Genomic DNA, 24,139 nt, shown 5'->3' on the forward strand with positions numbered 1-24,139 from the left:
TTCCTTTTAGGTTTAAGAAAGGCTGTTCTGCCATCTTGAAATGTTTTAGTGCAACAAGTAGAGTTATTATTATAAACCAAACTAGTTAATAAGAAATGTTATTTCTTACACTTATTTAAATGTGTGCTCTGAGCAAATGCCTTATCTCAAAATCAGTCCATTACTTTAGTCTCCTTAGTTTTTGGTAGAATTTTACCATGAAAGTAGCAAAGTCTTAAACTTCAGTAATACTAGCTAACATTCATCTAGTGTTTACCACATGCCTCACACTATTCTTAGCCCTTTACATGTAGTCACTTATATAGTCCTTGGGCAATCCTGGAAGGTAGGTACTAATAACAGCCCGGTTTTATCAGTGTAGAAATGGAGGCACTCAGCCAGTAAATGGCCAAACTGGGATTGGAACCCAGGCAGTTTGTCTCTAGAGCACACGTAGCTAAGTTTAATAGATTTAGATTAATACACGTGAGAGTATACTATTTCGTGGTTTCTGTTTGTTTTTGGTTTCAAAATGCTTTATATGCAGTTTTCTATGAACAGAAAATGGTCACAATGGTAGTAATTACTTATGTGATAACAAAATTTTAGCTATATTTACCAGCAAATTCTTCAGTGTGGCCGAATGCTCTTTATTATATACTTTAATGATTTGTCATCACCAATTACTGTAACACCTCAAATCTTGACTTTGAGTATTTTGTTTTCTTTATTAGTTTATCTGCCATTGTATTCCCAATCTGGCAGTTCTTTGACTTTGAGATCTCTGATCTGTTAATCATTCTTTCTCAAGAATCACTCACTTCCTGTCCTCAGATTCTTCCTTAGTCAATATGGAGTCCAAGACCCATAATTATCACTTCCTTGCAACACCATTGATATTCCTTTCCTTTTCTCCTTCTATAATGGCTTAAGTCCAGCACTCTTCTTACTCTGCCTGGCAAGCAGTGTGATCTTTCTAGAGACATACAGCCATGGTGACTGGTCTTTAATTCAGAGCTGTACTAACATGACCGTTTTCACCACTTACGAGCTCATTTCTAATTTCCATTGTGTTTTAAGGGCTTATGGAAGTACCTCTGGATGGTAAACTTTGACTAGATACTTTCAAATGCTAATTACCCATTCCTAGAATGTGTATTCTTGAGGAAGGTACTTTAAATGTTAACTAACCGTGAGGGGTAGGTGGGAGAGGATATATATGAAAACCACTGTCTACCATTTTTGATAAATTTATAGACAGTGTAACAACAGGCAACTCTGAAGTCAGTGGCAGTGATCTGTCATTTTCCTGAAACTTTGCATTGTGTTTAGGGAGGCTTCTCGTTTTAGCAAGTGAGAGGAGGCATGGAAAGATTGTAGTTTGAGGGCAGTATTGTTGGGCGAATGTATTTTTCTCTTTTGGCCCTCAGCAGAGATTTGTGATGTTATAGGAGGCTGCTGTCTTGAGGGCTGTCATGGGGACAAGTATGGCCCCAGAGGGAAGATTGGAAAGCATTTGGATTTGGATCTGGTTCCAGAAGTGGGCTTCAGTTGGCTGAAAGTAAGGAAGGCTTTGGATGTATCGATGAAAAAGGGACCCCAACATTCCCCTGGGAAGTTTTTGGGAGTTTTTGGTGGAGGGGGTTAACCAAGAGGAATTTCTCAGTGCAGTGTTTTTTACTATTTCTGAGCTTGAGAGAATCCCTTACATTTTTTAATTGTGTGGGAAAATTATACGCTAAACAGTTGTGGTGTTTGTACATGTGCCTGAGTGAACATTTGGTCAATGCCAAGATTTCACCTTTGACATTTGACTATAATGATATCATTGCTGGGTCTTTGGGTCATTTATATAATGTGTTTGCACATTAATCATAGTTTCACCTTTTAATTATGGGCAGACTTCTTGGCCCTACCAAAAGGCATAGATAGACTTCTATTAAATTTCATTAGAATCATTGGCATTAAGTTCAGTTTGGAGAGAGAATTTCCACTGTCAACTAGTTCCATTATATAGCCTTTTAAATTCTTAGGAACTAAATTTTAAAACACTGAAGTACCTCTCCTGTTGAATTCTCTTATCACAAGGAGGTTCTGTAATCTTTATATTGTAGCTATTGACTTTTCAAAGTACATTTAGATTGTTTTTTAACGACTTTTGGGCTTCTCATTGAAGATGGAAATCTTTTTCTGTCTTACAGTCAAGATAAACTTAAGTTTGTGTGTAAGTGATTTTTTAAAAAATGCAGATCTGATCTTGTCACACCCTTGCTTCAGATTTTCTTGGCCATATTCATTTCTTATCAGTTTCTTGGCTTCAGTCTGTCAGATTTGAATTTAGATGCCAGTGCTTTTTTAACATTAAAGGCATTTATGATCAAATACATACCTTTTTCATTTTCACCTAATTTAACTTATTTTAAGAAATTACCAAATAGACCATGTTCTCTTGGGATTTAGGATCTTGGCATTCCTTTTTACTTACGATGCCTTTGTTTGCCATACTCTTCCCCTGATCATCTCCTATGTATTCCCTTAGAACTTAATTATACCTACCAAATTCTTAACTTTAATTAGACTTCTATTACATTTCATACTGGTTTTTAATATTTCCATTAGTCACACTGTGTTATAATACTTGGTTTCCTTGTCTGTTTCCCCTACTACATTTATAATTTTTCTTAGTGGTAATTTTTTGGCTTTGTTTTGTTTGTCATGTAATTTTTACAAATTAATTTATATTGGAGCACTGGGGAGGCTCAGTTGCTTGAGCCTCTCTCTGTCTCTTACCCTCTCAACAAAACAAAACTCTCTTAAAAATTAATTTATATTTAAAAAATTATGATAAAAATACATACATAAATTGTGGCATAACATACATAACATTTTAATCATTTTTAAGTGGACTATTCAGTGGCATTAAGTATATTTACACTGCTGTACCACCGTCACCACCATCCATCTTCAGAACTTCTTTCATTTTGCAAAACAGAATCTCTACATTATTAAACAATAACTCCCCATTCTTCCCTCCCTCCCAACTCCTAACAGAAACTTTTGTCTCTTATCAATTTGACTACTCTACATATCTCATATAAGTGGAATCACACAGTATGTGTCCTTTCGTAATTGGCTTATTTCACTCAGCACAATGTCCTCCTAGTTCATCTGTGTTGTAGCATGTAAGAATTTTTTTTTAGGCTGAATAATATTCCATTGTGCGTATGTGCCACATTAACGATAGTTCTTTTAGCTTGTTTATCTCTCTTTCCAGACTTGGCACAGTTTCTGGCACATAGATGTGGTTCAGTGAATATGTATTTTGAATGAAATGTATATCATGGAAGCAATGTGGTGGTGTGGAAGGAGCTATTGGGAAACTTGGGTTTTAGTCACAGCTCTTGTATAGATTTTGTCTGTGATCTTGGGTAAATAATTATCGATTCGTCTTCTATAAAATATTGATTCCACACACTTCAGAAGGCTTTGGAGACAGTTTAATGAGATACAGAGGTCCTTGTTATCAGAGCTCCCGAGGTACAAGGTTTCTACAGTGGAGCAAGTGTTATCAATGTGAAAATATTCACTAATAAATTAATCTCTTAAGAATTAGCCCTTGCTTAGATAAGCCAGCTCCCTGCCTGTCCCCCATCCCCTATCTTTTGGAGTATGTTTCTTGATTCTTGGAGAACACCTGACAGTGGAGTGTAAATACCTTGCAAATTGATTTCAAGGGGAGGTTGTAGAATTTGCATACTTGTTGAATCTGTCTGTGGAGCTAAGGATAAATAGGGATTTGGAGATTAGATAATCAGGAGGGATGCTATCTGGATGAAAAACAAGCAAGCCCCTCAAAAAGAATAACTTGAGGGGCGCCTGGGTGGCTCAGTTAAGAATCCGACTTTGGCTCAGGTCATGATCTCATGGTTCGTGAGCTCAACACCGCCCCCCCCCGCCCCCCCGCCCCCCCCCCCCCCCCCCCCCCCCCCCGCCCCGGGCTCCACACTGTGTCTCCCTCCCTCTCTCTCTGCACCTCGTGGGATTCTCTCTCTCCCTCTCAGTCTGCCCTCACTCACTCATGCTCTCTCTCAAAAAAAAATTTTTTTAAGAGTAACTTGAATTTTAACAAGTATAGAGGGTTCTTGGGAAAATTGATGAAATCCTGAAATATTTTGGCTTGGCAGAGATGACCTTCAGTATGATCAAGTTGTGCCCATTCAAACTGCATCTGTCATTGTGCTGTCACACTAATTTTCAGAAGAATCCTCTTTCCCCTAGACTTAACAGTTCATCCTAAGAGTTACTGTAGTTTTAATTATAAACTCGAGTTTTGTTAAATATAAGCAAAAAAAAAAAAAGGAAAAAGAAAAGAAAACTGAAAGATTTACTCTTAGTTTTCTTATTTGTAGTGAAATTTTTGTCCCTGTCTTAAATGAATTCACTTTAAGTGGCCTTTTCTGGATCAGCTATTTTCAGGAATTGAGGATTTTCTGCATTAACTTTCTCTGACACTTTTTTCTGAATTTATGTAATGCCAAACAAATAAGAAGTTATAGTAATAACCATAAGTGATGAGCATTTTATAAAACTGTGTCTTTATTGGTCATTTCTTTTCTTTTTTTTTTTTAATGTTTGTTTATTTTGAGGGGGGTTGGGGGAAGAGCAGAGAGAGAGAATCTCAAGCAGGCTCTTCACTGTTAGTGCAGAGCCGGATGTGGGAATTCATCCCATGAACCACGAGATCGTGACCTGAGCCGAAACCGAGTCAGATGCTTGACCGACTGAGCCACCCAGGTGCTCCAATAATTTATTTTCTTAATATAATCACTTTTTGGGCTTTAGGTTTATCCCACAGATAACTAGTTTTAGAAACTAGAACAGGCAATCATTTTACTTCAGGCAGGTTTAGCACTTTAGGGTGGTCTAAAAATATTTGATGCAGATTCATTTAGTTTATATAGAATTGACTTAGTTATGTTATTCAGGTTAAAAAAAATCAATTCTCAACTGTAATTTGTTAATGACTATTTCAATGAAATTAAATGTAAGTGTGTACTACAAATAAATTGAAAATATTTTAAACATTCATAAATGTCAGATCAACTTGATTTTAAAAAAGAAACTGTATACTGTGTCAGAAAAAAATAATCCGGAAGCTCTTAAGTGCTAGTTTTTTATTTTTGTCTAAAGAGAAAGTCCTTTCTTTTTTCTTTCTTTCCCCTCTCTCCCTCTCTCTTTCATCTCCAGATATATTTGTAAATTAAATCATAGCATCTAAGAAGGAATTTTAGAGATAATGTAGGTTATCTACCTTTTCTCTTCTTTGGGTGCTTGAATTCCCTTTTCAGCCAGTGAATTTGATTATACAGCGTCTGCTTGGAATGCCTTCAGTGACTAAAAACTCACTTGTGGTGAAACAGTCTTTTCAAGTGGAAATTTTTGTTAGAAGTTCTTTCCTAGTGCTGAACTGAAACTTCTGTTTCTGTGCATTTGGTGCTATGCATCTGATGTGATAGAGAGTGGCTCTAATCCTTCAACTTGACAGCCTAGAGATGAGTCGGGATAATCTTGGCTTTCCTGCCATAATAAAAATCTCTAAATCTCAGAAGTTTAAAAAAATTTTTTTCACTTTTTATTCATACTTGATAAGATCACATATCCATTGTGGATTAGAAAGGGGGCTCTTCTTACAGTCTCACAAGGACTCAAGCTGACAGAGGAACCGACATCTCAGATGTGGCAGAGGAAAAGTAGAGCTTTGGAAGGTCTTGCATTGGCAGAAATGTTCTGGCCCAGAAATGCAACACCTCTACTCATAGTTCATCAGTTAGAACTTGTCATGTGACCCTAACCTAATCACCAGGAATGGGGTGGGGGCGGGGGGTGCAGGGAGTATACAGTTCTACCATGTGCCCAGAATGGGAGAGAACCAGAATACTTGGTGACTAGCACTAATGACTGCCACACAGTCTTTCAAGAATTTGGAGATGTGTCATGTCTTTGTATTCCTTTCTTGACTAGGATAAAAATTCCTAGTATTTCAGTTCATTGTGAGATGATTCCCAATTTCCTAACCCATCCAGACACCCTACAGTTTTCTGTGTTTTTCCTGAAGGGTAGTGTCCAGAAGGGTTCCCTGTATTCCTGTTGGAATCTGTCCGAGAAGAACTTTTTGTTTTCCTTTTGGCAGTCTAAAATCAGATAGTATTAAATCAGATAGTCTTCAGGTTAGTCCAATGTCTGTTTTATAGATGTGGGTTGAAATTGTATCCTGAATGATTTAAGTTCAGAGTAAAACAGCTGTAGTATAGTACAGAGATTAAGTTTTGAGACTTGGATTCAAGGCCTGACTTTCAGGAACTGTGTTACACAGGGCATGTTGCACAGTTGTCCTGAGCCTATTTTCTGATAAATATAACATAACAGGATTGATGAGAACAGTGAGAAGTGTTTTCATGGACTTTACATAAAGTGGTATTAAGATACTAAGTGTTACTAAGAAGCATTGTTTTGTTTCCTTCTGACTAGTTTCACCTTAGTTCATTAGGGCCTCACTTGAGTGTTTAAGTTCCTACCTGGATACATATGAAATAGTGAACATACAGACTACAGTCTTTGTGGGTGTAGATCATCATCACATACATTTTATATCATTATTGAAAAAAGTCAAACTGATGTGCTGCCTCTCATTTGCAGGTAGGGTTCTTTCACAGTCTACTCCCGGGACTCCATCAAAGACCATAACAATATCTGAAAGTGGTGTTATTGGATCAACTTTAAATTCTACAACACAGACACCAAATAAAATAGCCATCTCACCTTTGAAATCGCCAAATAAGGTAAAAAAAAAAAAAAATTAGCCACAAATGCTCAAGTGTTGTGGTTAATGCCTTTATGTTCTTACTAGTCACTTTAGATACTTCAATTTTAACATATTCCCAAACAAGTAATAGGCTTTCATCGAATACTAGATTAATTTAGTAATCAAGAAAAAAGAACTTATTCTAAACACATAGTAACTTAGTAATCTTTTTGCATGCTAAGATAATTTCCATGGCCCATATCAATGCGGGTACAACAAAAATCTTTTGAATGAGGTACATAATGTGTATAGTTCTCAAGTTAATATTTGTGCAAAATTATTATCTTTGGGAAGTCACATATGTAGTGACTATATGAATATAAAATGTTGAATGTAACTTTATTGTTATTTTGATAAAATACTCTGTTTTCTGCTTAAACTGTCCTGGGTTTTGTGGAGACCTGAGTTTTTGCTGGGTAACAGATTACCCAGAGTACTAGAAATTGCCATCAAATGCTGGTCACCAGATTCTCAGAGTTTTTAGATTTAAGTATAGTTCATTCAAAGCATTTGAAAGCTTTTCATGATCTGTTTTTATTTTAAGGTAGCTAAGTACTTGTCATTTTACTCTTAGTTCACTTCCTAAAACACGCAGATGTCATTATACCAGCATAACATTTTGAAAAGGTATATTTTAAGGACATTTCAGGTGTAAAGCTAACCATCATTATTCTGTGAGATGTCACCTTTGTGATTCTGGAAACTTACTGCCTTTTTTATGGCCTTTTTCATTATTTACTACTATTCATAAATAGAACAAACATTAAATATTTGTTTCACATTTTTTAAAAGTATAGCTGTTGGTTTCTGTTATAATGAGACTTGAATATAATATATAAATATGATGTCTCTTTCACTTTATTAATAATGGGATTCTACCTGCGTGATAATAGAAAATAATTATTTACTTAAATGGAATGAATTCAGTAGATATTTGAGTGCTTACTATGTGCTATGCCTAGTGATAGGCACTGGGGATAAAAGCATGAATAAAGACACGTTTTTCACTTCAAGCAGTTCCACAGGGAAGTTAGACATAAACATTAAGAATTGCCCTACAGAATCATGACAGTTACAGGTGGGTTGATGAGCTCAGCTGTGTGTTGCGGACACTGTATACAAAGGCTGTTCTTGAAAGATCTTAACCTTAAAGGTGGTTTGGGTCTTAGCTGTGGGTGAGCAGTGGAGGTAATACTGGCTTTGAGGTAATTTCTCGATTGAGGTAATACTTTACACAGAAGGAAAAGTGTGGCCCTTTGAGGGAACTATATTGCTCTGGTAGTGTGAGTGGTGAGGGTACTAAGGTTAGAGAGAAGGTTTTATTATCTGCAGGGGAGTTTGCATTTTATTGTTCTAAAAGACTTTCTGTGGCTTCCCATTGCTTCTAGAGCAGTGGTTTCCTTGTCTGTATATTGGGATCACCTGGGAATACCTGGTTTGTATTCCTAGAGACTGTTTTAATTGGTCTAGAGTTTGGCCTGGTATCAGGATTTTTAAAAGCTCTCTAAGTGATTCTAGTGGGTACCCTAGATTGAAAACCACTACTCAAGGTTAATATGAGATTTGCATGGTTTTTTTAAAAATTTTTTTTAGAGAGGGAGAGAGAGAGCAGCACACAAGTGAGGGAGAGGGGCAGAGGGAGAGAAAGAGAAAGAATCTCAAGCAGGCTCCATGCTTAGCACAGAGCCTGACTCAGGGCTCAATCCCGTGATTGAGATGATCAAGAGTCAGACACTGAACCAACTGAACCAGCCAGATGCTCTAAGATTTGCATTTTTAAAAAGATGATTCTTGTGGCACTATGAAAGACAGTCTGGAAGAGAGACCAGTTAGGTTAGTGATTCTCAACCATGTATGAACATTTGAAACACCCTGGAGACCCCTTGAAAAAACTTACGGCTGGGTCCTACCTGACTCCATAAATGAGGATCCCCATAAATGGAGCCGAGGTATTAGTTTGAATTTAGTTTTAATATTTTAAGATTCATAAGTATGGGCCAGGGTAGAAAATCACTAAGTTAGATTATTCTAGTACTTTAGGTTTGAGCTAGACTAGTAGCTAAGGGGCTTGGGAAGAAGAGATGTGTTAGAAGAGGTTTAAGACATAATACTGGATGTCAGGGTCTTAGGGAGGGGGAGAATCTAGGATGACTCCTAGGTTCCTGACTTTATTAACAGAGTAGATGGTGGCACTGTGGACTCTTAAGTCTGGTATATGGGCTATATCTGATTTGCATACAGATAGGAACTAGCTTTATTTTTCTCTCATCCTTGACTTTAGCTATGCCATCTTGGATCTTCCTTCCCTACATCTTGAAAAGAGGTTATTTTTAACTATAAGAACAAGCCTTATTTTGGTGATTAAATTCACAAGTATGAAAAGTCTAGTCAAAAACTTAAATCTAGTTTGAAAGCTTCTCCCCTGAACTCAGACCCAATCATGACTCAGGGACCATATAGTCAAGAAGGGGAGTGTGCTCTGTTTCCTTCACTTTTCTACCTCCTCCTCGTTTTTGCTTTTGGCTTCTGATTGGAAGGAAGATTAGAAGAGAAAGGACAAAGACTTCTGTGACCGGGACTGTTGTAATGTAGCTGCCAGTGTAGCAGGTGTCCAAGTGTGGACATTTACAGTTGTGCATTTAGGAAAGTTTTTGAAGATCCCCATGGATATGTCCCCATTGCCCACTTCTTTGTTGAGAGTGTGGTACACACTCAGGCTATCTTTGGCAGCTTTCTCCTGGCTGTCTCTTACCTCCTGTAGTCTGCCCTACGACCTGGTACTGCAGTGTACCAGGCACGTGTAGCACAGTGTAGCAGAGGCACGTGTCTTTGGCCCATTAAGACGCTTTAGCCCTTCTGCAGCATCTGTTTGGCTAATGGGAAACCTATTGAAAAACCCACTGGTAGAAGTACAGCTTGACTAACTACTGTCCTCCTTTTCCTTGCTCTACAATTTTGACAGTTCCATCTAGCCTCTTGCATTCAGAATTCTCTAGGCTGGGACCAGTTTCTGTGCTCACATATGTCCTAAACTCCTGCAGGTTTGTGTCAGGTTCTCCCAAGAAATCTCTTCCTGCATCCATTTCTGGTGGCTAGACCAAGATAAGCATTCTTATCACTACCAAAAAGTTTATTATAGTGTGTTGCTAGCCAAAATTGAGATGTCAGGTTTTTCCTTCTTCTAGTTATTACTTAGTCCATCCCAGAGGTTTTTTTGGAGAACCCCTGCCTTTGTTCTTATGGAGGTATAGTCTTCTCTACGTTTATAAATTCACTTCTTTTTTTTTTTTTTTTTTTTAATTTTTGAGAGAGAGAGAGAGAGAGACTGAGTGCAGACGGTGGAGGGGCAGAGAGAGAGAGGGAGACACAGAATTTGAAGCAGGCTCTAGGCTCCAAGTGCCAGCACAGAGCTTGACACAGGGCTCGAACTCATGAGCTGTGAGATAATGACCTGAGCTGAAGTTGGATGCTTAACCAACTGAGCCACCCAGGTGCCCCTACTTCTATTTCTAATCTGTTTGGTTTCATTTCCTCTTCTTTTCTTTTTGTTTTTTCAATTTCATTTATTTATTTATTTTTTTAAATTTACATCCAAGTTAGTTAGCATATAGGTGCAACAGTGATTTCAAGAGTAGATTCCTTAATGCCCCTTACCCATTTAGCCCACCCCCCTCCCACAGTAACCCTCTCTTTGTTCTCCATATTTAAGAGTCTCTTCTGTTTTGTCCCCTTCGCTGTTTTTATATTATTTTTGCTTCCCTTCCCTTCTGTTCATCTGTTTTGTATCTTAAAGTTCTGATATAAGCGAAGTCATATGATATTTGTCTTTTGCTGACTAATTTCACTTAGCATAATACCCTCCAGTTCCATCCATGTAGTTGCAAATGGCAAGATTTTATTCTTTTTGATTGCCGAGTAGTACTCCATTGTATATATATATATATATACCGCATCTTTTTTATCCATTCATCCATCGATGGACATTTGGGTTCTTTCCATACTTCAGCTATTGTTGATAGTGCTGCTATAAACATTGGGGTGCATGTGCCCCTTCGAAACAGCATACCTGTATCCCTTGGATACCTACTAGTGCAATTGCTAGCTTGTAGGGTAGTTCTATTTTTTAGTTTTGTGAGGAACCTCCATACTGTTTTCCAGAGTGGCTGCACCAGTTTGCATTCCCACCAGCAATGCAAAAGAGATCCTCTTTGTCTGCATCCTCGCCAACATCTGTTGTTGCCTGAGTTGTTAATGTTAGCCATTCTGACAGGTGTAAGGTGGTATCTCATTGTGGTTTTGATTTGTATTTCTTTTTTTTTTTTTTAACGTTTATTTATTTTTGAGACAGAGAGAGACAGATCATGAATGGGGAAGGGTCAGAGAGAGAGAGGGAGACACAGAATCCGAAACAGGCTTCAGGCTTCGAGCTGTCAGCACAGAGCCTGACGCGGCGCTCGAACTCACAGACCCTGAGATCATGACCTAAGCCGAAGTCGGACGCTTAACCGACTGAGCCACCCAGGTGCCCCTGATTTGTATTTCTCTGATGATGAGTGATGTTGAGCATTTTTTCATGTGTCGGTTGGCCATCTGGATGTCTGCTTTGGAGAAGTGTCTATTCATGTCTTTGGCCCATTTCTTCACTGGATTATTTGTTTTTTGGGTGTTGAGTGTGGTAAGTTCTTTGCAGATTTTGGATACTAACCCTTTATCTGATATGTCATTTGCAAATACCTTCTCCCATTCTGTCGGTTGCCTTTTAGTTTTGCTGATTATTTCCTTCACTGTGCAGAAGCTTTTTGTTTTGATGAGGTCCCAGGGGTTCTTTTTTGCTTTTGTTTCCCTTGCCTCTGGAGATGTGTTGAATAAGAAGTAGCTGAGGCCAAGGTCAAAGAGGTATTTGCTTGCTTTCTCCTAGAGGATTTTGATGGCTTCCTGCCTTACATTTAGGTCTTTCATCCATTTTGAGTTTATTTTTGTGTATGGTATAAGAAAGAGGTCCAGGTTCATTTTTCTGCATGTCACTATGCAGCTTTCCCATAGTTGGTCCAGCTGAAAGGTCCAGCTTTCCCAGCACCGTTTGAAGAGACAGTCTTTATTCCGTTGGATATTCTTTCCTGCTCTGTCAAGGATTAGTTGGCCATACGTTTGTGGGTCCATTTCTGGGTTCTCTGTTCTGTTCCATTCATCTGAGTGTCTCTTCTTGTGCTGGTACCATACTGTCTTGATTACAGCTTTATAATACAGCTTGAAGTCTGTTTGGTTTCATTTTCAACAGGCAGGAGATGGATGATAGTGATGCTATCTCTCAGTAAGTCTGCCATGGATGCCTTTGTCTTCCTTTTTAGAGTGTGAGGATTTATCATTTGTAGTTCTTAGCCTTGACCTCACTTCACCCAAATTTTGAGATAATAGAAAAAATTCCATTATCCTCTTAAACTAGAAAGGAAATATAGAGAGAATAATTGGTTTGGGCAAAGAGATGTTGTTTAGTTCTTGCAGATGTTTGTCATTGAAGTACTCATTGATATCTAAAGTAAAATGTCCTTTAGGAAGCTGAGTATAGCCAGTGACTAAAACTATGCATATAGATGAAATCAACCAGGGAGCATGAGGTTGTGTGTACAGATAGAAGAAAGCAGGACTGAACCACAGAAATATTAAGGGTTATTAAAAGAAAAGGAGTCAATGAAAGAGAAGGAATGATAAGAGGTAGTAGGAGAAACCAAAAAAAAAAAACCACCAAAAACCAAAAATAAAAATACTGGAAAGAGAGATGACTTCAAGAATGCTCTTGGGCTATAATTTTAAATACCAAAAAAGTCAATTAAGAAAAAGACTGAAAAGTAAAGCTTTGCCCCCATTGGTCAAAAGTGGTCAAAAGGAAACTCCCAAGTATCCACCTTTCCCTACCTGCCAACACTCAACAATCTTACCACCATCTGCCTTGAATAGCCAGGACTTCTCTCATTATTTATCCCTATTTACATTGGGTACCATCCAAAGGCCCAGACTCCTACATCACCTTTTATCTCCCACATCTAATCTCCTTAAGGTTGTCAGTATCTTCTGTCCTTGTTCTCACTTATCCCCAACTCTTGAACTACTTCCATTGTGCCCTCTCTGGAGTTCATATCAAAATAATCCCCTAAATCTTCAGTCTCTTCGCTGAATGTTCTTTTTATCTTGTTCTAACAGATACCCAGCTCTCCCCTACAAGACTGCTTTCCTAGCAGATCTCTTAAACGATGGCCATTTTTTCCTCCTTCAGCCATTAGGCCACTGATCCTGCAGTGGAGGGGTCGGACTACATGTTTTCCTTCCTTCCTCTCATTACTATCTGAAAACTGTTCTCACTTTCTTCTCCATCTTTGACACTAATGTAACCAGGTTTGTTATGGGAAGTCAGGCAAGTCTTAATATTTTCTCAATTTACTTGATACTATAGTTGTCTATTATTATAGGACGTATTTCTTCCATTATATTTATTTTGTAAAGTAATCCTCAGTTCTCTACAAAGTATTTATTAGACATGTAAATAAGCACTATACCAATGCAAACGTGATTCTGCATGGTTTACTTTCTTCTTGCTTTAGATTTTAGCAAAACTGTTCTCTACTTTCTGACATTAAAGTGTATTTTGTCCTGTAATCTTATTCTTACCTTAAGTACTATTTTTTTTCATGGAATATTTGGATTTATTTTAGAAATGCAGTATGATTTATGGGGCGCCTAGGTGGCTCAGTCAGTTGAGTGTCCATCTCTTGATTTCGGCTCAGGTTATGATCTTGTGGTTTGTGAGTTTGAGCCCCACATCAGGCTTTGCACTGACAGTGTGGCGCCTGCTTGGGATATTCTCTCTCCCTCTCCCTCTCCCTCTCTCTGTCTCTCCCTCTCCCTCTCCCTCTCTCTGTCTCTCCTTCTCCCTCTCCCTCTCCCTCTCCCTCTCCCTCTCCCTCTCCCTCTCCCTCTCCCTCTCCCTCTCCCTCTCCCTCTCCCTCTCTTTCCCTCTCTCCCTTTGCCTCTCCCTCTCCTTCTCCCCCCATCCCCTGCTAGCATGCATGTGTGCTCTCTCTCTCTCAAAAAGAAGTAAAAACATTTTTAAAAATGCAGTGTGGTTTAACATTCAAAAATCTATCCATTGAATTCACAACAATGAATAAGAAAAAAGAATAATTTTATGAATATATTCAATACATCTCAATACATGCGGAAAAATGCTGATGGTAGCCAGCCTCCATTTTGGTTAAAAATACTTGAAACAATAAAAATAGAAGGATACTTTCATAATTTGAAAAGGCGGAAATACATCAGACTTCATGTTATGGTGCAGTGTTGAACAAGGATATCCACTTCCAACACATGTTCAATTCTGCTGCAGGTCTGAGTTAATGCAGTATTGCAAGAAAAAGAAATAAATGACATAGGGTTTCAAAAGAAAGTAAAAAATTGTTACAAATTACATACCATTATATGCATGTAAAATTTAAGAATCTGCTATGAACTGTTAGAACTAATGTATAAATTTAGCAAGGTGATTAGATACATAGTCAATATTTAAAAATCAGTATTTATAGACCATTTATATTAAATTTTTTTTAATGTTTATTTTTTGAGAGAGAGAGAAAATAAGCACAAGCAAGTGGGGGAGGGGCAGAGAGAGAGGGAGACAGAAGATCCAAAGCTAAGAGCACAGAGCCTGATGCAGGGCTTGAACCCATGAACAGAGAGATCATGAGCCAAAATCAAAATTTGGACACTCAACCGAATGAGCCACACAGGTGCCCTGGGACCATTATATTTAATATAATTGTTGATATGGTTGGATTTAAATCTAGTATCTTACTAGTTATTTTCTTTTTGTCTCATTTGTTCCTTTTGTTTTTTAACTCTTTTTTTTTTTTTTTTTTTTTTTGCATTATCTCTACTATTGGCTTATTATAGTTTAAACTTTTAAAAACTTATTGGTTGCTCTAGTGACAAATACTACATTTTTGACTTATAACAGTCTACTTTTATATTTATGTCACTTCATGTAGGATAAGAACCTTACAATAGAGTACTTCCATTTCTTTTTTCCTATCCTTTATAAGCTGTCATTGTTAAACATTTTACTTTTACAGGTTATGAACTCCATAATACATTTTTTGTTTTTGCTTTACACAAAATTACCTTTTAATACAATTAAAAATAAGCAAGTCTTATTTATTTTCATTTTAACTGTATCTTACACAGTTCCTTTCTTTCTGTAGGCCCCAATCTTAGTTTGGTATAAAATTCCTCCCTAAAGAACTTTCTTTAGGAAAATTTAATATTTTTAGAAAAATTAAAAAAAATTTTAAGGAAAATTCTGCTGACGAGAGATTTCTCAGCTTTTGTTTGCCTAAAAAAGTCTTATTTTGCTGTTACTTGTTAGAAAGATATTTTCATTGGGTAAAAAATTCTAGGTTGGCAGTTTTCCCTCAGTGCTTTAAAAATGTCACCCCATTGACTTCTAGAATGCATAGTGTTTGGTGAGAAGTAATGCCGTAATTTTTGTCTTTTCTTCCTTTGTATATGTGTCTTTATTTTCCCTACCTGCTTTCAAGATTTTCTCTTTATATTTGGATTTCTGTGGTTTGACTATTATGTATCCATATATGTGCTGTGTTGTTATTGCTTTCTTCTTTTAAATACACATCTATCTTGATTTTAAACCATCTTGGATCTATGATTTATTATATTTTATTTTATTTTTGTTTGGCTATTATCTCTTCATTTATTTCTTCTGCCTCATTCTTTCTCTATTCTCACTCTATTTTTTTATTTTTTTTTAGAGAGAGAGCATGCATAAGCAGGGGAGGGGCAGAGGGAGAGGGAGGGAGAGAATTTCAAGCAGGCTCCATGCTCAGCGTGGAGCCCAGTGCAGAGCTTGATCTCATCGCTGTGCGATTGTGACCTGAGCTAAAATCAGGAGTCGGAATCTCAACCATCTGAGCCACCCTCTTCTCATTCTAGAACTCTAGTTTCATGTTATTTTAAAGTTCTTATCTGATGGTTGCAACATCTAGGTCATCTCTGAATGTACCTCTTATTTTATTGGAATGGCTGTCTGGACCTTTTTTAAAAAAAAAAAAAAGTTGCATTTTTTTAAATGTTTATTTATTTATTTTGAGAGAGAGAAAGTGTGAGCAGGGGTGGGGTGGAGAGAGAGAATGCCAAGCAGGTTCCATCCTTAGCATAGAGCCTGATGCAGGGCTTGATCCCACAACCGTGAAATCATGACCTGTGCACCTTGACAGGTTTTGGTAAAAAACATTTTTGACATAAGCCCTAGAAACAAATGACTGAAGATTATTAAAACTTTTTGCTTGTAACTCACATTGATTTCAGTTTTTTTTTTCTCTCTACTAAATTAAAGGAGGACCTAAGTGAGTTTTCAGATCATCAAGAATAATTTTTGGAAGTAGAATACAATTTAAATTTTGGTATAAAATTCAAGAGAAGTTCAGAATATTAATGTATAGTAGTATAGTAAATATTCTTCTGTTCATGTATACTTATATGTGAAAATAATGTTTTTCAGTGTTTATAACAAAAATAGGAGTAGAATTGGTGCTGAGCTCTCACTCTTGCAATATATAATATTCAGCCGTGGATACATGAAGTAATGAATCCTGTCATCCATCTGAATAAGAGATACCTCCCAATAAAATCTTTTTCATTTGTGATAATCACAATTTATAATATATTTGTGTTGCTTTAAGTATATACAGTAATTATTAACTCAATCCAAATTATATACATATAACATATAAATAGTATTGGTTTCAGAAGTAGAATTCTGTGATTTATCACTTACGTACCCCACCCAGTGCTCATCATAACACGTACCCTCCTTAATACCCATTACCCATCTAGCCCATTTCCCACCCATCTCCCTCCATCAACCCTCAGTTTGTTCTTTGTCACAAGAGTCTCTTGTGGTGGTTTGTTTCCCTTTCTTCTCTTTCTTCATCCCCTTCCCATATGTTCATCTTTTTTGTTTCTTAAATTCCATATGAGAGAAGTCATATGATATTTGTCTTTTCTCTGATTATTTTGCTTAGCATAATACATTCTAGCTCCATCCATGTGGTTACAAATGGCAAGATTTCATTCTTTTTGATGGCTGAGTAATATTCCTGTGTGTGTGTGTGTGTGTGTGTGTGTGTGTGTGTGTGTGTGTGTGTACACACACCACATTTTCTTTATCCATTCATCAGTCAGTGGACATTTGGGCTGTCTCTATAGTTTGGCTCTTGTTGATACAGACAAAATTATTTAATGCTTAGAGCTGTACAAAAAGGGTAATAGGAAATAATGTTTTCAAAATTTCAATTTATATACATCTTTTTGTTTCAGAGAATTTTAAAAGAATTTCAAGCATAAAAATTTACACTAGAATAAAGTTTTTAGAGGATATGGAATTAAATACAAACTTACAGAGGAAAGGGAATAATGTAAATTTCCACCTGCTTAAGAATGGTTTATTTATGTTTTAAAAAATATAATAGATACTGGTGATATCAGATCACCATGTTGATATGATTCCATGGAATGTTTTATAAACAGTGATGTGACACGTATATTTTAACTTAATTTTGCTAATATTTTTAATAGGCTTGAAATTAATTATAAACTGAATGATGTTCTCAGTCTCTCTGAAAGTTATCTCCGTTCTAGCCAGCTGGAAGGGAAAAGACATGGAAAAGCACATGTGAGAGGCTTTTCTGGACCAGACCTAGAAATAGGCATATAGCATCCATTCACCTCACTAGCTAAAATTGAGTTGCATGGCCTCATCTTAACAAGGGAGGTTAGGAAATATAATCAGCTACATGCCTAGGAAGCAGAAGAGACTCTGGATTTTGGTTAGCAGCAAGCTGTCTGTTACATGATCGGCCATACATATATAGCATAATAGTGCTACATTAGTACAGGTAATTGACAGAAAATTGGGACCCTGAACAATAATGAAATTTTCCATGATGGAGAGACACTCTTCCATTCTGTGCTCTTCGTGGCTATTGGTATTTATTGAGTTGAGTGTGTACCCTCTGCTGGGGCTGTAGAAACTATAGAAGAGCTTACAGTGGTTGGAGAGACAAAATTGAATGCATGTAAAACAATAATGAGTAATGAAATAGGTGCTTATTTGTGTGGTATAGACAAGATGGTTTGAAACTAAAGAAAGATAAATCCTGGTACTTCTTCATTTACCATTTACTCAGATACTTAATCAGTATCTACTATGTCTTAGGGGCTGTGGTATGAAACACTAGAGAGCAATGAATATGCATAGAACCTAAAGTCTAAGGAGGTGGTGAGAGGGACTATGATAGAAATGAATCAAATAATATAAAAACAGATAAAATTGCAAAACCATGAAAAGATTTATGATGGTATGAGATCCTGTATAAGGAGGTTCAACCACAGATAGCTCAGGGATGCCTTCTCTAATCATCCTAAGATTTTTGTATGGGTATAAATTAGAGTGGATGTCAGCCACAAGTGTGAAGGTCTAGAGCTGAACTAGATTACTATACATGTAGGATGGTAGGACAACTAATCTGATTGGCATTAGTAATGCTTTGGAGGGAATAGAGAGCGTATAAAGATAAGGTTAGATTATGGATGATTTTTAAAACAAAGCAAATTTAGGTTTAATTTTGTCATTAAATGGAGACCCATGGAATGTTTCTGAGTCGTAATGAGCTATAGTCAAAGTGTGAAAGTGAAATTTGCAAAAAAATTAGCAATGTCTCTGGTAGCAGATAGAGGTGAGTCATAAAGATGATTGAATTTTTTTTGCAAATATCCAGACAGGAAGTGATATGAGCAATGACAGTATCAAAAAGTTGAGGTAGAACTGTTTGGACACAGAGGTTTCAGAAGTTGATAGCTTTTGGCATGAAGCTCTTACATGTTTGAGTTGGGGATGATTATTTTTGTAAATGAGTACAATTTGAAGTGAAGGGTGTTTGTTTTTCTGATAAACTTTGACATAGATTGTTGTAAGAATAATAAGAGGTGGTGTTGAGGTGATTACAGGTTGTAGGCTCCATTGATTCTGTTGCCTGAAGTTGTATTTTGTCTATAGCTCCTCATACCAGTACCCATTAGCCAGGTTGTGGAACAGAAGGAATAAATGACTGAGAATTTATTCTTTTTTCTGTTATTTTTCCTGATGGTTTTGTTTTATGCTTTTATAATTATGTTGATTGAGTACGAGTGGGGTCCTGTGACCATATTACTAAAACCTTTTTGTACTATACAAACTTAAAATTATATGTTAAAAACCTAAAAATATTAAAAAGTTAGGATATTATTAATTCCCATGTGTCCTTTACCCAACTTCAGAATTATCAGTTTTACCTTGTTTTTATCTATAACCTCCTCCCACATTTTTTTAAAGTAAATCATGTCATTTCATCTATAGATATTTCTTTATATATATAAAAGATAGGAACACTTTTTTAAACTTACCCACATTCCTTTGATGCTATTAAATACCTAGTTAACTCAGATTTCCCTAGTCATTATATTTCTTTTTTATGCTATGTTTGAATTTGGGATTCAGATACGTTTGGGATTCAGATACATCGTGCCCTTTAAAAAAAACAAAAACAAAAAACAAAATTGGGTTGTGTACATCCTATAGTTTTTCATAGGCTGGTTGCATTCCTGTGGTGCTTTTTGGTTTCAAGAATTTCTGGAATGGAACCCAGATGGCTCTTGCATCTTAGACCTTACAATGTGTTTTGCAGATCTTTTCTCCCAGTCTGTGGTTTATCTTTTATACTCTTAACAGTATCTTTTGCAGAGCAGAAATTTTTAATATTAATGAAGTTTGACTTACCAGTTTTTTCTTTCATGGATCATGCTTCTGTTAACTGTATCTAAAAAGTCATCACCAAACCCAAGGTAAATTAAATTTTCTCCTATATATTCTTCCAGGAATTTTATTGTTTTGCTTCATAGTTTTATAGTTTTAGGTCTGAATCCATATGAGAGGTGTCTGTGTTTAGATTCACTTGTTTGCATGTGGATGTCCTATTCTAGCACCATTTGTTGAAAAAACTATTTCCATTGAATTATTTTTGCTCCTTTGTCAGAGATCAGTGGACTATATTTAAGTGAGTCTATTTTTGTACTCTCCTGTTTAATACATCACTTTTAGCCTTTGCCAATCTAATTAAAAGATCTCACATAGGTTTATATCTTTTTTTAAAGTTTATTTATTTAACTTAGAGAGAGAGGGAGAGAGAGAGAGAGAGAGAGAGAGAGGGAATGTGTGTGTGTGTGTGTGTGTGTGTGTGTGTGTGTGTGTGTGTGTGTGTGTGTGTGAGAGCAGGGGAGGGGCAGAGAGAGAGGGAGAGAAAGAATCCCAGCAGGCTCAATGCTGTCATCACAGAGCTTTATGCAGGGGTGGGGCTTGAACTCACAAGCCACAAACTGGTGAAATTGTGATCTGAGACAAGATAGAGTAGGCCGCTTAACCAACTGAGCCACCTAGGTGCCCTTCACATAGATTTATATTTTTAAAAATTATTCATGTCTTTGTGTCTTCTGGACTCCTCTTCTGTGGACTCTGATGCCCATTGGGTGGTTTGTCTCTTTTTCCTTGTGAACTAAAAACTGAAAAAAGCCCATAGCTTATTAAGGAAATTACTCGTTTGTTATTAATGTAGTTACAAACATTTTTCCCAGTTGGCTTTGTCTTGTTTCTGTTCCTCGCAGAAATATTGCACATGAAATTAGTTAAAATATTGTAGTGTCTTTATGAATTTTGAGTTTTTGAGCTATATCTAGTTAAGTCTTCCTTACTCCAATATTATAAAATATGCATTCATTTTTAAAAGTTATTTGGCTGTATTTTATTTATTTTACATACAATATTCTTTTATTACACATTAAGTACAAGAACAGATAGACTTGTTCTTTAAACTTTATGAAATGGTTAAATTAATATTAGCCTCTATATCATTTTTATCCTGACTGCTTTTCATAGCCCATCTTGCAAAGTAGATATCTATTTGGGTAGGGTACACACACCATAAAATTTACTGTCTTAACCATTTTTAAGTGTATAGTTCGGTGGTATTGAGTGCATTCATCCTGGTGTCCAGCCATCCCCACCGTTCATCTTCAGAACGCTATCTCTTGGAACACTGAAACTGTGTACCCATTGCATAACAAGTTGCCATTCTTCCCTCCCACCAGCTCTTGGCCACCACCATTCTACTTTCTGTCTCTGTGATTTTGGCTACTCTAAGTACCTCATGTAAGCAGAATCATACAGTATTTGTCTTTTTGCTTTGCTTATTTCACTTAGCGTAATGTTTCTAAGGTTCACCAGTGGTGTAGTATATGTCAGAATTTTCTTCCATTTTAAGGCTAAATAACATTTTATTTTATGTGTATTCATCTGTTGATGGACACTTGGGTGGCTTCCACGTTTTAATTATCCTTCTATAAACATAGATGTATAAATATCTCTTGGAGACCCTGCTTTCAATTCCTTTGAGTTGTATACCCAAAAGTGGAATTTCTGGATCACATGGCAATGCTGTGCTTAATTTTTTGAGGAAACATCATAGTACTTTCCACAACAATTGTACCATTTTACAATGTAATTAATGTACAAGGGTTCCAGTTTCTGCATATTCTTTTTAAAAATTTTTTTAATATTTATTTATTTTTGAGAGAGAGAGACAGAGAGTGCCAGTGGGAGAGGGACAAGGAGAGAGGGAGACACAATCTGAAAGCAGGCTCCAGGCTCTGAGCTGTCAACGCAGAGCCCAACGTGGGGCTTGAACCCACGAGCTGCGAGGTCATGACCTGACACTTAACCAGCTGAGCCACCCAAGTGCCCCTCTCCATATTCTCATTAACACTTTTATTTATTTTAAAATTTTTTAAAATGTTTATTTATTATTGAGAGATGGAGACAGAGCATGAACTGGGGAGGGGCAGAGAGAGAAGGAGACACAGAATCCGAAGCAGGCTCCAGCTGAGCTGTCAGCTGTCTGAACTGTCAGCACAGAGCCCAAAGCGGGGCTCAAACTCACAAACCGCGAGATCAAGACCTGAGGCGAAGTGGACGCTTAACCAACTGAGCCACCCAGGCGTCCCTCATCAACACTTTTTTTGATAGTACCTATCCTAATGGGTGTGAGGTAGTATCTCATTGTAGTTTTGATTTGCATTTCCATAATGATTAGTGATGTTCAAATATTTTTTCATGTATTTATTGGCCACTGTATGTCTTTCAAGAAATGTTTTTTCAAGTTCTTTGCCTATTTTTGAATCCATTTGCTTGTTTGAGTTTTAAAAGTTCTCTCTTTAGGGGCGCCTGGGTGGCACAGCCGGTTAAACGTCTGACTCTTGATTTCAGCTCAGGTCACGATCTCACAGTTTGTGAGTTCAAGCCGCACATCAGGCTCTGTTGATGGCGTGGAGCCTGCTTTGGATTTTGATTCTCCTTCTCTCTTCCCCTCACGTGCTTGTGAGCTCTCTCTTTCTCTCTCTCTCTCCAAATAAATAAATGCACTTTAAAGACTTTTTTTTTTTTAAGTTCTTTGTTCTGGATCTTAATCCTCATCAGCTATATGATTAGTGAGTATTTTCTCTCATTCTCTGAGTTGCTTTTTACTTTGTTGACAGTGTCTTTTGAAGCACAAAATTTAAATATTTCCATGAAGGTCCAGTTTGTCTATTTTTTCTTTTATTTCCTGTGCTTTTAGTTTCATATTCAAGAAATCATTGCCAAATCCGATGTCATGAAGCATCACCATATGTTTTTCTTCTAAGAGGTTTTTAGTATTACATCTTACATTTAGATCGTGGATCTCTTTTGAGTTCATTTTTTTATATGATGTTGGCAAAGGATCCTGGCAAAGGATCCAACTTCATTCTCTTGCGTGTAGATACCCAGTTTTCCTGATACCCTTTGTCTTTTTCACACTGAATGGTCTTGGCACCCTGGTCAGAAATCATTTGACCATATATGTGCAGGTTTATTTGTAGACTCTATTCTGTTCCATTGGTCTGCATCTCTGGCTTTATGGCAGTATTGGTTTTGGTGTTTTCTTAAGGTTGAATCTTTGATCTATTTGAAACTTATTACACGGAATGAATTCTAGGGATCCAGTTCTTTTTCTTCAGACCGAATAGCTAATTCGTACCATTTACCGAATAGCTCATCATTCTCTGTTGATTTGAAATGCCAGCTTTCATCATGAACTGTTCTATATATAGGCTCTTTTCCTTCTCCAAATAATTTATTTCAAAATCATTTTTGTTATAATACCTAATTTAATAATTTGAAACTTGCTTTACAACATAATGTGTAAGATTCACCTATGTCATAATCTGTAGCTATAGTTATTGTTCTGTAGTTTTTTTTCCTTTTTCCCCTTCTTTTTGTTATTGAAGTAAATTAACATACAGTGTGATATTAATGTCAGGTGTACAATATAATGATAAAACAATTCTATACATTATTCAGTGCTTATCACAATAAGTGTGCCCTTAATCCTCTTTATTTCACACATCCCCCTACCTACCTTCCCTCTGGTAACCACCAATTTGTTCTCTGTATTCAAGAGTCTGTTTTTTGTTTGTCTCTTTTTTTCTTTGTTCATTTGTTTGTTATATAGGTTCTTTTATCTGTTCTTTTGATCTTTAGTATTCTGCTCCTAGGCCAATCCCATGCTATTTTATTTACTCTATCTTGATAATGTTTTAATTTTTAGTAGGGTTGGCTTCTGATTTGTATAAGGCTGATGCTTATAGAGCAGGTTGTCTAATTTTGCCTGTTATGGTCATTTAACCCTTTCCTTGAATGCTTCTGTAGATACTAATATATTTAAATTACTCATCCTTGTCACTGTAATTCATAACTGTAAATACACTTAAGGTGGCTTAATATCTGTGAAAAAATAGCACAAGAATGCCTATGCCTATTTCATAATATTTCACCAGTCAGTAGAAGAGTGCTGAAAGTTCTGGAACTCATCTCAAGGTTTGATTCTGGCATTAGTCGTATAATACATACAATATTTATCTCTTCTTATCTTCTCATTTGTTTCTTAGCCTGGAAGCATTTTACAGCTTGCAAATTTGCTTCTTGGTGGGTTTATTTAATAACCTGAAGTTTGGGAATTAGGTTATTGTAAACATAATTTTTCCATGATGATAAACTCTGTAAACATTTCACCATAAATTTTTAAAAGCTATATTAATATGGAACCCTACAAAGTCCTGATTTTAAAC

At 36.6% G+C, this 24,139-nt stretch overlaps 1 protein-coding gene across 5 annotated transcripts in view; it reads left to right on the top strand.

Moving 5' to 3' along the window:
- The window catches only part of LIN54 (lin-54 DREAM MuvB core complex component), a 68,800-nt gene that overhangs the window by 18,770 nt on the left and 25,891 nt on the right, over positions 1-24,139 (top strand). For 4 of the 5 annotated variants that reach the window (XM_042984266.1, XM_042984269.1, XM_007074742.3 and 1 more), the window contains exon 4: positions 6,676-6,818. The exons of the other annotated variant lie outside the window; for it this stretch is intronic. In XM_042984266.1, coding sequence (XP_042840200.1) covers positions 6,676-6,818 — 143 coding nt within the window. The remainder of the gene's footprint in view (positions 1-6,675; positions 6,819-24,139) is intronic. 5 annotated transcript variants of the gene reach the window in all.

This window comes from Panthera tigris, chromosome B1, assembly GCF_018350195.1.
Source record: "Panthera tigris isolate Pti1 chromosome B1, P.tigris_Pti1_mat1.1, whole genome shotgun sequence".
Lineage (NCBI taxonomy): Eukaryota > Metazoa > Chordata > Mammalia > Carnivora > Felidae > Panthera > Panthera tigris.